This window comes from Phalangium opilio, unplaced genomic scaffold, assembly GCF_054372755.1.
Source record: "Phalangium opilio isolate 3A_F unplaced genomic scaffold, DU_Popi_V2 ptg000056l_1, whole genome shotgun sequence".
Taxonomy (NCBI): domain Eukaryota; kingdom Metazoa; phylum Arthropoda; class Arachnida; order Opiliones; family Phalangiidae; genus Phalangium; species Phalangium opilio.
The window spans coordinates 2,251,127-2,265,733 of NW_028324175.1; the positions used below are offsets into that span (position 1 = coordinate 2,251,127).

Below are 14,607 nucleotides of genomic sequence, written 5' to 3' on the forward strand. Positions count from 1 at the left end.
TTTGGCTTTCTACGTTACATTTGAGACCCCACAACACCCATCCCGGGTGGGCTCGAACCACCAACCTTTCGGTTAACAGCTGAACGCGCTAACCATTGCGCCACGGAAGCCCAAAAGTTAAATGCTCGTCAGGTATTATGTAAAAACCTTGACTTTTTACGTCACATCTGAGACCTCACAACACCGCTCCCGGATGGGGTCGAACGACCAACCTATTGGTTAACAGCCGAACGCGCTAACCATTGCGCCACGGAAGCCCAAAAATTAAATGGTCGTCATTTATTGTGCAAACACTTTGGCTTTCTACGTTACATTTCAGATCCCACAACACCGCTCTCGGGTGGGCTCGAACCACCAACCTATTGGTTAACAGCCGAACGCGCTAACCATTGCGCCACGGAAGCCCAAAAGTTAAATGCTCGTCAGGTATTGTGTAAAAACCTTGACTTTCTACGTCACATCTGAGACCTCACAACACCGCTCCCGGATGGGCTCGAACCACCAACCTATTGGTTAACAGCCGAAGGCGCTAACCATTCCGCCACGGAAGCCCAAAAGTTAAATGCTCGTCAGGTATTATGTAAAAACCTTGACTTTTTACGTCACATCTGAGACCTCACAACACCGCTCCCGGATGGGGTCGAACCACCAACCTATTGGTTAACAGCCGAACGCGCTAACCATTGCGCCACGGAAGCCCAAAAATTAAATGGTCGTCATTTATTGTGCAAAAACTTTGGCTTTCTACGTTACATTTCAGATCCAACAACACCGCTCCCGGGTGGGCTCGAACCACCAACCTATTGGTTAACAGCCGAACGCGCTAACCATTGCGCCACGGAAGCCCAAATATTAAATGGTCGTCAGGTATTGTGGAAAAACTTTGGCTTTCTACGTTACATTTGAGATCACACAACACCGCTCCCGGGTGGGCTCGAACCACCAACCTATTGGTTAACAGCTGAACGCGCTAACCATTGAGCCACGGAAGCTCAGAAATTAAACGGTTGTCAGGAATTGTGGAAAAACTTTGGCTTTCTACGTTACATTTGAGACCCCACAACACCTCTCCCGGGTGGGCTCGAACCACCAACCTTTCGATTAACAGCTGAACGCGCTAACCATTGCGCCACGGAAGCCCAAAAATTAGATGCTCGTCAGATATTGTGTAAAAACCTTGACTTTTTACGTCACATCTAAGACCTCACAACACCGCTCCCGGATGGGCTCGAACCACCAACCTATTGGTTAACAGCCGAACGCGCTAACCATTGCGCCACGGACGCCCAATAATTAAATGGTTGTCAGGTATTGTTGAAAAGTTACGACTTTTCACGCTACTTCTGAGACCCCACAAATCCTCTCTCGTTTGGGCTCGAACCACCAACCTATTGCTTAACAGCTGAACGCGCTAACCATTGAGCCACGGAAGCTCAGAAATTAAACGGTTGTCAGGTATTGTGGAAAGACTTTGGCTTTCTACGTTACATTTGAGACCCCACAACACCCATCCCGGGTGGGCTCGAACCACCAACCTTTCGGTTAACAGCTGAACGCGCTAACCATTGCGCCACGGAAGCCCAAAAGTTAAATGCTCGTCAGGTATTATGTAAAAACCTTGACTTTTTACGTCACATCTGAGACCTCACAACACCGCTCCCGGATGGGGTCGAACGACCAACCTATTGGTTAACAGCCGAACGCGCTAACCATTGCGCCACGGAAGCCCAAAAATTAAATGGTCGTCATTTATTGTGCAAACACTTTGGCTTTCTACGTTACATTTCAGATCCCACAACACCGCTCTCGGGTGGGCTCGAACCACCAACCTATTGGTTAACAGCCGAACGCGCTAACCATTGCGCCACGGAAGCCCAAAAGTTAAATGCTCGTCAGGTATTGTGTAAAAACCTTGACTTTCTACGTCACATCTGAGACCTCACAACACCGCTCCCGGATGGGCTCGAACCACCAACCTATTGGTTAACAGCCGAAGGCGCTAACCATTGCGCCACGGAAGCCCAAAAGTTAAATGCTCGTCAGGTATTATGTAAAAACCTTGACTTTTTACGTCACATCTGAGACCTCACAACACCGCTCCCGGATGGGGTCGAACCACCAACCTATTGGTTAACAGCCGAACGCGCTAACCATTGCGCCACGGAAGCCCAAAAATTAAATGGTCGTCATTTATTGTGCAAAAACTTTGGCTTTCTACGTTACATTTCAGATCCAACAACACCGCTCCCGGGTGGGCTCGAACCACCAACCTATTGGTTAACAGCCGAACGCGCTAACCCTTGAGCCACGGAAGCTCCGAAATTAAATGGTTGTCAGGTATTGTGGAAAACCTTGACTTTTTACGTCACATCTGAGACCTCACAACCCGGCTCCCGGATGGGCTCGAACCACCAACCTATTGGATAACAGCCGAACGTGCTAACCATTGCGCCACGGAAGCCCAAAAATTAAATGGTCGTCAGGTATTGTGGAAAAACTTTGGCTTTCTACGTTACATTTGAGACCCCACAACACCCTTCCCGGGTGGGCTCGAACCACCAACCTTTCGATTAACAGCTGAACGCGCTAACCATTGCGCCACGGGAGCCCAAAAATTAAATGCTCGTCAGGTATTGTGTAAAAACCTTGACTTTTTACGTCACATCTGAGACCTCACAACACCGCTCCCGGATGGGCTCGAACCACCAACCTATTGGTTAACAGCCGAACGCGCTAAACATAGCGCCACGGAAGCCCAAAAGTTAAATGCTCGTCAGGTATTGTGTAAAAACCTTGACTTTTTACGTCACATCTGAGACCTCACAACACCGCTCCCGGATGGGCTCGAACCACCAACCTATTGGTTAACAGCCGAACGCGCTAACCATTGCGCCACGGAAGCCCAAAAGTTAAATGCTCGTCAGGTATTGTGTAAAAACCTTGACTTTTTACGTCAAATCTGAGACCTCAAAACACCGCTCCCGGAAGGGGTCGAACCACCAACCTATTGGTTAACAGCCGAACGCGCTAACCACTGCGCCACGGAAGCCCAAAAATTAAATGGTCGTCATTTATTGTGCAAAAACTTTGGCTTTCTACGTTACATTTCAGATCCAACAACACCGCTCCCGGGTGGGCTCGAACCACCAACCTATTGGTTAACAGCCGAACGCGCTAACCCTTGAGCCACGGAAGCTCCGAAATTAAATGGTTGTCAGGTATTGTGGAAAACCTTGACTTTTTACGTCACATCTGAGACCTCACAACCCGGCTCCCGGATGGGCTCGAACCACCAACCTATTGGATAACAGCCGAACGTGCTAACCATTGCGCCACGGAAGCCCAAAAATTAAATGGTCGTCAGGTATTGTGGAAAAACTTTGGCTTTCTACGTTACATTTGAGACCCCACAACACCCTTCCCGGGTGGGCTCGAACCACCAACCTTTCGATTAACAGCTGAACGCGCTAACCATTGCGCCACGGGAGCCCAAAAATTAAATGCTCGTCAGGTATTGTGTAAAAACCTTGACTTTTTACGTCACATCTGAGACCTCACAACACCGCTCCCGGATGGGCTCGAACCACCAACCTATTGGTTAACAGCCGAACGCGCTAAACATAGCGCCACGGAAGCCCAAAAGTTAAATGCTCGTCAGGTATTGTGTAAAAACCTTGACTTTTTACGTCACATCTGAGACCTCACAACACCGCTCCCGGATGGGCTCGAACCACCAACCTATTGGTTAACAGCCGAACGCGCTAACCATTGCGCCACGGAAGCCCAAAAGTTAAATGCTCGTCAGGTATTGTGTAAAAACCTTGACTTTTTACGTCAAATCTGAGACCTCAAAACACCGCTCCCGGAAGGGGTCGAACCACCAACCTATTGGTTAACAGCCGAACGCGCTAACCATTGCGCCACGGAAGCCCAAAAATTAAATGGTCGTCATTTATTGTGCAAAAACTTTGGCTTTCTACGTTACATTTCAGATCCAACAACACCGCTCCCGGGTGGGCTCGAACCACCAACCTATTGGTTAACAGCCGAACGCGCTAACCCTTGAGCCACGGAAGCTCCGAAATTAAATGGTTGTCAGGTATTGTGGAAAACCTTGACTTTTTACGTCACATCTGAGACCTCACAACCCGGCTCCCGGATGGGCTCGAACCACCAACCTATTGGATAACAGCCGAACGTGCTAACCATTGCGCCACGGAAGCCCAAAAATTAAATGGTCGTCAGGTATTGTGGAAAAACTTTGGCTTTCTACGTTACATTTGAGACCCCACAACACCCTTCCCGGGTGGGCTCGAACCACCAACCTTTCGATTAACAGCTGAACGCGCTAACCATTGCGCCACGGGAGCCCAAAAATTAAATGCTCGTCAGGTATTGTGTAAAAACCTTGACTTTTTACGTCACATCTGAGACCTCACAACACCGCTCCCGGATGGGCTCGAACCACCAACCTATTGGTTAACAGCCGAACGCGCTAAACATAGCGCCACGGAAGCCCAAAAGTTAAATGCTCGTCAGGTATTGTGTAAAAACCTTGACTTTTTACGTCACATCTGAGACCTCACAACACCGCTCCCGGATGGGCTCGAACCACCAACCTATTGGTTAACAGCCGAACGCGCTAACCATTGCGCCACGGAAGCCCAAAAGTTAAATGCTCGTCAGGTATTGTGTAAAAACCTTGACTTTTTACGTCAAATCTGAGACCTCAAAACACCGCTCCCGGAAGGGGTCGAACCACCAACCTATTGGTTAACAGCCGAACGCGCTAACCACTGCGCCACGGAAGCCCAAAAATTAAATGGTCGTCATTTATTGTGCAAAAACTTTGGCTTTTTACGTCACATCTGAGACCTCACAACACCGCTCCCGGATGGGCTCGAACCACCAACCTATTGGTTAACAGCCGAACGCGCTAACCATTGCGCCACGGAAGCCCAAAAGTTAAATGCTCGTCAGGTATTGTGTAAAAACCTTGACTTTTTACGTCACATCTTAGACCTCACAACACCGCTCCCGGATGGGCTCGAACCACCAACCTATTGGTTAACAGCCGAACGCGCTAACCATTGAGCCACGGAAGCTCAGAAATTAAATTGTTGTCAGGTATTGTGGAAAAACTTTGGCTTTCTACGTTACATTTGAGACCCCACAACACCTCTCCCGGGTGGGCTCGAACCACCAACCTTTCGATTAACAGCTGAACGCGGTAACCATTGTGCCACGGAAGCCCAAAAATTAAATGCTCGTCAGGTATTGTGTAAAAACCTTGACTTTTTACGTCACATCTGAGACCTCACAACACCGCTCCCGGATGGGCTCGCACCACCAACCTATTGGTTAACAGCTGAACGCGCTAACCATTGAGCCACGGAAGCTCAGAAATTAAATGGTTGTCAGGTATTGTGGAAAACCTTGACTTTTTACGTCACATCTGAGACCTCACAACACCGCTCCCGGATGGGCTCGAACCACCAACCTATTGGTTAACAGCCGAACGCGCTAACCATGGCGCCACGGAAGCCCAAAAGTTAAATGCTCGTCAGGTATTATGTAAAGCGTACTACACACTATACCGTTTTGAGAGCGTGCGTGACGTGGCGTGGCGCGGCGTTTTCGAAACGTCTCCAAAACGCTTCGAAAACGCTACGCCGTTGACGACGCGCGAAGGAAATGTCGCGAAACGCTGAAGTTTCGGATTCCGAACTTTTGGAGGCGTGCGCGTCGTTTTTCCATTTAAAAATGGCGGACTTTGACGAGAGGCTAGTTGAAGCGGTTCGAGAAAGACCACAAATCTACGACCTAAGAAGGCCTGATTTTAAAGATTTTAAAAAGAAAGAAGTTTTATGGAATGAAATTGCTACAGAATTATCATCAACAGGTTTGTGACCTTTATTTTCGTAAACATGGTTGTGAATTATAACGTCTTAAAGTCGGCTAAGCCTTGGCTAGGTTCTATTGGGTTAATAGGGGAAGGAAAAGGAAGGTGTTTCTTTCTAGACAGTAGCCTACATCAGCTTGAATTCGTTCTTGACAGTAGTACTTAAATAGAAAATATGTGAAAAATTTAGAAACTGAAGTTAAGAAAAGATGGAAAACTATCAGAGACCGGTTTACTAGGGAAAAAAAGGGTGCAAATTTACCAACTGGTTCCGAAGCTTTGGTTACACAGAGATGGCCATTGTTTTCACTCTTAAGTTTTTTGTCTGACCACATTAAGCACAAAAGGTATTTTAATCGGATTTAATTCCATTTATCATTTGAGAAATAAGAACTATTTGCTTATTAGTTTATCTTGCTAATATCTAGTATGATTTCAAACTATCGGGATGAAGTAAATGATGTATCGGATCAGTCTGGCGGATATCTGATATCGGAAGACCTAGAAATCAGCAACGAAACCCTGTTTGAAACGCAAAACCCAGAAACCCAGGGGTATACACAAAGTTTGCTTGTCATGAAATTTGGTTTTTTTCGTCATGGTATAATTTATTGAGATATATATATATATATATATATATAAAATAGTGAAAATTCATCTGTAAATAATGGGAAGTCAGCTCCGCCGGTAGTTGAAAATGAAAAAACTCCTAACACAAAGAGAAAGGCCAAAGATGCACTAGAGATTGAAATTCTTAAGAATATTGCAGAACGGAAACGATTGGAGCCTGTTGAAAGAAAGAAGTCTCAGTCTGCAGTAGAGCTCTATTGTATGTCTTTAGTTGAAAGAATAGAGGCATTGGAACCAAAAAAACAAGCTTTGGCTCGAAAAAATATTGAAGCTCTTCTGTTTGAGCTTGAATATGAGTGACGTTTCATTAAAAAATTAAATAAATTGTTCATTTGAACCCGTTGTTTGTGATTATTTATTGAATTCCCTATATTTGACTATCTTGCCAAGCAATCATTCCTATTTCGGAATTAAAAAACTGGCAAAGTTTTTCTCGAATTTCCTCGCATTGTCTGGTGTTATTCCTACTACCTTGTCGACCCAAAGATCTCAATTGTGTAAAACCAGCATCATTTCTCCATTCACCCGGTATAACCTCCCCATCTTGGTTTTCTCTATCCATAAAACTGGGAGGGCAGTATCTGTTCTCACAATCAAAGGTCTTGTTTATCACAATTTGCCTCAAGAAATTGTGAAGAACGCATATGGCTTTAATAATTTCTAGAGTTGTTTCTTCTGATGCAATGATTGGCCGGAGCAAAATCCTCCATCTGTTGGAAATTATATAACTTGACAAAAAAGTATATTTGCTAGACTCTTGTTTGGTTTCAAACCTTGCTGTTAAAATGCCAAATGTATTTTCCACTATTCGTCTTGCCCTAGATAAACGATAGTTAAAAATTCTTTGTGTTCTTGGCAAGCGAGGCCGATTGTAAGGTCGCATCAAAAATCTGAAAATGCAGCATTATACCATATAATGATACCATTTTCTGCTCAAGTTCAAGTTTTACTTGTTAAGAGGAAATCCTCCATCTCCGATGAACATGTGAGGTATGATTTCGTTTGAGCCTGGTAAATTTGCTGGCGCAGGAATTGCTATTTTGCCTGATGTCATGGCTCTCCAAAATGCCGAATTTGTCAGAATCCCTGAATCGCTATGGTGTCCACTATCACCGATATCTACAGTGACAAATCTATATTGGGCGTCCGTAATTGCCAAAAGAACAATGCTGAAGAATTTCTTGTAGTTGTAATAATCACTGCCGGAATTGTGGGGAGCCTAAACACAAATTACTTTGAGGAAATTGATTGCAGATACCGTTTTCTATTTACCTGTATTCTGATATGTTTGCCATCAATCGCGCCTAAGCAATTTGGATATTGCCATTTTAGCCAAAAATCCCTACTGATTGTGGTAAACTGCGCTAAAGAGGGTGCCGGCAGATATTTCCTCTGCAGTGCTTCCCATAGAGCGCCGCAAGTGTCTCTAATAATATGGGATGTTGTAGATCTTCCAACCCTCATACTGAATGCGACTGTCTGCATACTGTCTCCAGTAGCTAGATATCTTTTGACCAGAAAGCAGATTTTCTACAAAATACTTTTTTCGTTTTATCCTCAAAAATGATTTACCTCAGCGTTAATGCCAGTCGTTCTTTTTCAGAAATTGGCTCCCGAAATTGAGTGTGGTATTTTCTAATACTAGGCCCGACCAAACTTAACAAATGATCCATTGTGGATGGAAACATTCGAAAATATGTAAAATAAAGATCTTTATTTTCAACTCTAAGCTCGCTAACTAAATTATGAAATTCCGAAAGTTCATTTCTTCTTGTTAAATAAGGATGAACCCATGTGGCTCGATTTTTTCGTCTCCGTCTTCTTCTACTCAAAATAATAGCCAAAACAATGTCTTCGTTTTCTGACTCGGAATCCATTTTTGAAAATCGCGCCAAAACAAAAAATAGGCCTAACGCGAAAATGTGAACTCTCACACCGTTGCGTGGCGCGACGTACGTATCACCAACGTTGACGCCGTGAAAACGTCGCGCCACGCCACGTCATGCACGCTCTCAAAACGGTATAGTGTGTAGTACGCTTTAAAACCTTGACTTTTTACGTCACATCTGAGACCTCACAACACCGCTCCCGGATGGGGTCGAACGACCAACCTATTGGTTAACAGCCGAACGCGCTAACCATTGCGCCACGGAAGCCCAAAAATTAAATGGTCGTCATTTATTGTGCAAACACTTTGGCTTTCTACGTTACATTTCAGATCCCACAACACCGCTCTCGGGTGGGCTCGAACCACCAACCTATTGGTTAACAGCCGAACGCGCTAACCATTGCGCCACGGAAGCCCAAAAGTTAAATGCTCGTCAGGTATTGTGTAAAAACCTTGACTTTCTACGTCACATCTGAGACCTCACAACACCCCTCCCGGATGGGCTCGAACCACCAACCTATTGGTTAACAGCCGAAGGCGCTAACCATTGCGCCACGGAAGCCCAAAAGTTAAATGCTCGTCAGGTATTATGTAAAAACCTTGACTTTTTACGTCACATCTGAGACCTCACAACACCGCTCCCGGATGGGGTCGAACCACCAACCTATTGGTTAACAGCCGAACGCGCTAACCATTGCGCCACGGAAGCCCAAAAGTTAAATGGTCGTCATTTATTGTGCAAAAACTTTGGCTTTCTACGTTACATTTCAGATCCAACAACACCGCTCCCGGGTGGGCTCGAACCACCAACCTATTGGTTAACAGCCGAACGCGCTAACCCTTGAGCCACGGAAGCTCCGAAATTAAATGGTTGTCAGGTATTGTGGAAAACCTTGACTTTTTACGTCACATCTGAGACCTCACAACCCGGCTCCCGGATGGGCTCGAACCACCAACCTATTGGTTAACAGCCGAACGTGCTAACCATTGCGCCACGGAAGCCCAAAAATTAAATGGTCGTCAGGTATTGTGGAAAAACTTTGGCTTTCTACGTTACATTTGAGACCCCACAACACCCTTCCCGGGTGGGCTCGAACCACCAACCTTTCGATTAACAGCTGAACGCGCTAACCATTGCGCCACGGGAGCCCAAAAATTAAATGCTCGTCAGGTATTGTGTAAAAACCTTGACTTTTTACGTCACATCTGAGACCTCACAACACCGCTCCCGGATGGGCTCGAACCACCAACCTATTGGTTAACAGCCGAACGCGCTAAACATAGCGCCACGGAAGCCCAAAAGTTAAATGCTCGTCAGGTATTGTGTAAAAACCTTGACTTTTTCCGTCACATCAGAGACCTCTCAACACCGCTCACGGATGGGCTCGAACCACCAACCTATTGGTTAACAGCCGAACGCGCTAACCATTGCGCCACGGAAGCCCAAAAGTTAAATGCTCGTCAGGTATTGTGTAAAAACCTTGACTTTTTACGTCAAATCTGAGACCTCAAAACACCGCTCCCGGAAGGGGTCGAACCACCAACCTATTGGTTAACAGCCGAACGCGCTAACCACTGCGCCACGGAAGCCCAAAAATTAAATGGTCGTCATTTATTGTGCAAAAACTTTGGCTTTCTACGTTACATTTGAGATCCCACAACACCGCTCCCGGGTGGGCTCGAACCACCAACCTATTGGTTAACAGCCGAACGCGCTAACCATTGAGCCACGGAAGCTCAGAAATTAAATGGTTGTCAGGTATTGTGGAAAAACTAGGGCTTTCTACGTTACATTTGAGATCACACAATACCGCTCCCGGGTGGGCTCGAACCACCAACCTATTGGTTAACAGCCGAACGCGCTAACCATTGCGCCACGGAAGCCCAAAATCTAAATGCTCGTCAGGTGTTGTTCAAAAAACTTGACTTTTTACGTCACATCTGAGACCTCACAACACCGCTCCCGGATGGGCTCGAACCACCAACCTATTGGTTAACAGCCGAACGCGCTAACCATTGCGCCACGGAAGCCCAAAAGTTAAATGCTCGTCAGGTATTGTGTAAAAACCTTGACTTTTTACGTCACATCTTAGACCTCACAACACCGCTCCCGGATGGGCTCGAACCACCAACCTATTGGTTAACAGCCGAACGCGCTAACCATTGAGCCACGGAAGCTCAGAAATTAAATTGTTGTCAGGTATTGTGGAAAAACTTTGGCTTTCTACGTTACATTTGAGACCCCACAACACCTCTCCCGGGTGGGCTCGAACCACCAACCTTTCGATTAACAGCTGAACGCGGTAACCATTGTGCCACGGAAGCCCAAAAATTAAATGCTCGTCAGGTATTGTGTAAAAACCTTGACTTTTTACGTCACATCTGAGACCTCACAACACCGCTCCCGGATGGGCTCGAACCACCAACCTATTGGTTAACAGCTGAACGCGCTAACCATTGAGCCACGGAAGCTCAGAAATTAAACGGTTGTCAGGTATTGTGGAAAAACTTTGGCTTTTTACTTCACATCTGAGACCTCACAACACCGCTCCCGGATGGGCTCGAACCACCAACCTTTCGGTTAACAGCCGAACGCGCTAACCATTGCGCCACGGACGCCCAAAAAAAAATGGTCGTCAGGTATTGCGGAAAAACTTTGGCTATTTACGTTACATTTGAGATCCAAAAACACCGCTCCCGGGTGGGCTCGAACCACCAAGCTATTGGTTAACAGCCGAACGCGCTAACCATTGAGCCACGAAAGATCAGAAAATAAATGGTTATCACGTATTATGGAAAAAGTTTGACTTTTCACGCTACATCTGAGACCTCTCAACACCTCTCCCGGGTGGGCTTGAACCACCAACCTTTCGATTAACAGCTGAACGCGCTAACCATTGCGCCACGGAAGCCCAAAAATTAAATGCTCGTCAGGTATTGTGGAAAAACTCTGACATTTTACGTTACATCTGAGACGTCACAGCACCGCTCCCGGGAGGGCTCGAACCACCAACCTTTCGGTTAACAGCTGAACGCGCTGACCATTGCGCCACTGAAGCTCAGAAATTAAATGGTTCTCACGTATTGTGGAAAAGTTTTGACTTTTTACGCTACATCTGAGACCCCACATCACCTCTTCCGGGTGGGCTCGAACCACCAACCTTTCGATTAACAGCCGAACGCGCTAACCATTGCGCCACGGAAGCCCAAAAGCTGAATGCTCGTCAGGTGTTGTGCAAAAAACTTGACTTTTTACGTCACATCTGAGACCTCACAACACCGCTCCCGGATGGGCTCGAACCACCAACCTATTGGTTAACAGCCGAACGCGCTAACCATTGCGCCACGGAAGCCCAAAAGTTAAATGCTCGTCAGGTATTGTGTAAAAACCTTGACTTTTTACGTCACATCTTAGACCTCACAACACCGCTCCCGGATGGGCTCGAACCACCAACCTATTGGTTAGCAGCCGAACGCGCTAACCATTGAGCCACGGAAGCTCAGAAATTAAATTGTTGTCAGGTATTGTGGAAAAACTTTGGGTTTCTACGTTACATTTGAGACCCCACAACACCTCTCCCGGGTGGGCTCGAACCACCAACCTTTCGATTAACAGCTGAACGCGTTAACCATTGTGCCACGGAAGCCCAAAAATTAAATGCTCGTCAGGTATTGTGTAAAAACCTTGACTTTCTACGTTACACTTGAGATCACACAACAACGCTCCCGGGTGGGCTCGAACCACCAACCTATTGGTTAACAGCTGAACGCGCTAACCATTGAGCCACGGAAGCTCAAAAATTAAACGGTTGTCAGGTATTGTGGAAAAACTTTGGCTTTTTACTTCACATCTGAGACCTCACAACACCGCTCCCGGATGGGCTCGAACCACCAACCTTTTGGTTAACAGCCGAACGCGCTAACCATTGCGCCACGGACGCCCAAAAAAAATTGGTCGTCAGGTATTGCGGAAAAACTTTGGCTATTTACGTTACATTTGAGATCCAAAAACACCGCTCCCGGGTGGGCTCGAACCACCAAGCTATTGGTTAACAGCCGAATGCGCTAACCATTGAGCCACGAAAGATCAGAAAATAAATGGTTATCACGTATTATGGAAAAAGTTTGACTTTTCACGCTACATCTGAGACCTCTCAACACCTCTCCCGGGTGGGCTTGAACTACCAACCTTTCGATTAACAGCTGCACGCGCTAACCATTGCGCCACGGAAGCCCAAAAATTAAATGCTCGTCAGGTATTGTGGAAAAACTCTGACATTTTACGTTTCATCTGAGACGTCACAACACCGCTCCCGGGAGGGCTCGAACCACCAACCTTTCGGTTAACAGCTGAACGCGCTGACCATTGCGCCTTCGGCTGTTAACCAATAGGTTGGTGGTTCGAGCCCATCCGGGAGCGGTGTTGTGAGGTCTCAGATGTGACGTAGAAAGTCAAGGTTTTTACACAATACCTGACGAGCATTTAACTTTTGGGCTTCCGTGGCGCAATGGTTAGCGCGTTCGGCTGTTAACCAATAGGTTGGTGGTTCGAGCCCACCCGAGAGCGGTGTTGTGGGATCTGAAATGTAACGTAGAAAGCCAAAGTGTTTGCACAATAAATGACGACCATTTAATTTTTGGGCTTCCGTGGCGCAATGGTTAGCGCGTTCGGCTGTTAACCAATAGGTTGGTCGTTCGACCCCATCCGGGAGCGGTGTTGTGAGGTCTCAGATGTGACGTAAAAAGTCAAGGTTTTTACATAATACCTGACGAGCATTTAACTTTTGGGCTTCCGTGGCGCCATGGTTAGCGCGTTCGGCTGTTAACCAATAGGTTGGTGGTTCGAGCCCATCCGGGAGCGGTGTTGTGAGGTCTCAGATGTGACGTAAAAAGTTAAGGTTTTCCACAATACCTGACAACCATTTAATTTCTGAGCTTCCGTGGCTCAATGGTTAGCGCGTTCGGCTGTTAACCAATAGGTTGGTGGTTCGACCCCATCCCGGAGCGGTGTTGTGAGGTCTCAGATGTGACGTAAAAAGTCAAGGTTATAAAGATTAAGGTTAATTTGTCTCACTTAATTTAAATTCGAATTTTTAACTAGCACTCTCGGCAACGGCCATATCTTAGGCCGAGTTACGTCGATTTTGAAAATGTTATTAAAAATCGAGGTACATTTTTATTTATTGTTCAATCGAGATGAAATCACTTTTAATGAGTGTTTTATTGGAATTAAGCTGAATTCGGTCAAAAATTTCTCCAGAAAAAAATGCATTCAAAAAAGTACCGAAAAAATCGCAGGTTTTTCATCTTCAAGACACAAAATCCGTGAATACCATTTCTTATTGAAAATTGAATTTTAACAGTTTTTTGAATGAATATCGTTACATTGCTTGAATTAAAGCAAAAAGTATAAAAATAATGGTTTCAGTGGTTATATTTGAAAATAGTGTAGAAATACTCAAAATATGCTTCTTTGGCCGTGAAACGTCGATTTTGAAAATGTTATTAAAAATCGAGGTACATTTTTATTTATTGTCCTGACGAACATTTAATTTGTGGGCTTCCGTGGCTCAATGTTAGCGCGTTCGGCTGTTAATCGAAAGGTTGGTGGTTCGAGGCCATCCGGGAGCGGTGTTTTGGGATCTCAAATGTAACGTAAATAGCCAAAGTTTTTCCACAATACCTGACGACCATTTAATTTTTGGGCGTCCGTGGCGCAATGGTTAGCGCGTTCGGCTGTTAACCGAAAGGTGGTGGTTCGAGCCCAACCGGGAGCGGTGTTGTGAGGTCTCAGATGTGAAGTAAAAAGACAAAGTTTTACCTCAATACCTGACGACCATTTAATATTTGGGCTTCCGTTGCGCAATGGTTAGCGCGTTCGGCTGTTAACCGAAAGTTTGGTGGTTCGAGCCCACCCGGGAGCGGTGTTGTGGGATCTCTAATGTAACGTAAAAAGCCAAAGTTTTTCCACAATACCTGACGACCATTTTTTTTTGGGCGTCCGTGGCGCAATGGTTAGCGCGTTCGGCTGTTAACCGAAAGGTTGGTGGTTCGAGCCCATCCGGGAGCGGTGTTGTGACGTCTCAGATGTTACGTAAAATGTCAGAGTTTTTCCACAATACCTGACGAACATTTAATTTTTGGGCTTCCGTGGCGCAATAATTAGCGCGTCCAGCTGTTAATCGAA

General features: G+C 45.9%; 1 protein-coding gene across 1 annotated transcript; it reads left to right on the plus strand.

Annotated features, from left to right (window-relative positions):
- The first annotated feature begins 5,676 nt into the window (after positions 1 to 5,676).
- On the plus strand, positions 5,677 to 6,869 carry LOC149667789 (uncharacterized). The gene is made up of 4 exons (XM_089841284.1): positions 5,677 to 5,902; positions 6,093 to 6,249; positions 6,331 to 6,456; positions 6,550 to 6,869. Exons 1-4 carry the CDS (start codon positions 5,695 to 5,697, stop codon positions 6,830 to 6,832), a joined length of 774 nt encoding a protein of 257 aa, XP_089697410.1. The 5' UTR covers positions 5,677 to 5,694; the 3' UTR covers positions 6,833 to 6,869.
- Positions 6,870 to 14,607: the final 7,738 nt, after the last annotated feature.

What these genes read in the sequence shown, in the direction of transcription:
- LOC149667789 (XM_089841284.1), top strand. Translation starts at nt 5,695, where the DNA reads ATGTCGCGAAACGCTGAAGTTTCGGATTCCGAACTTTTGGAGGCGTGC. An exon ending in GACCACATTAAGCACAAAAG is followed by an intron (nt 6,250 to 6,330) that starts GTATTTTAATCG and finishes GCTAATATCTAG; the next exon opens with TATGATTTCAAACTATCGGG. An exon ending in CAAAACCCAGAAACCCAGGG is followed by an intron (nt 6,457 to 6,549) that starts GTATACACAAAG and finishes TATATAAAATAG; the next exon opens with TGAAAATTCATCTGTAAATA.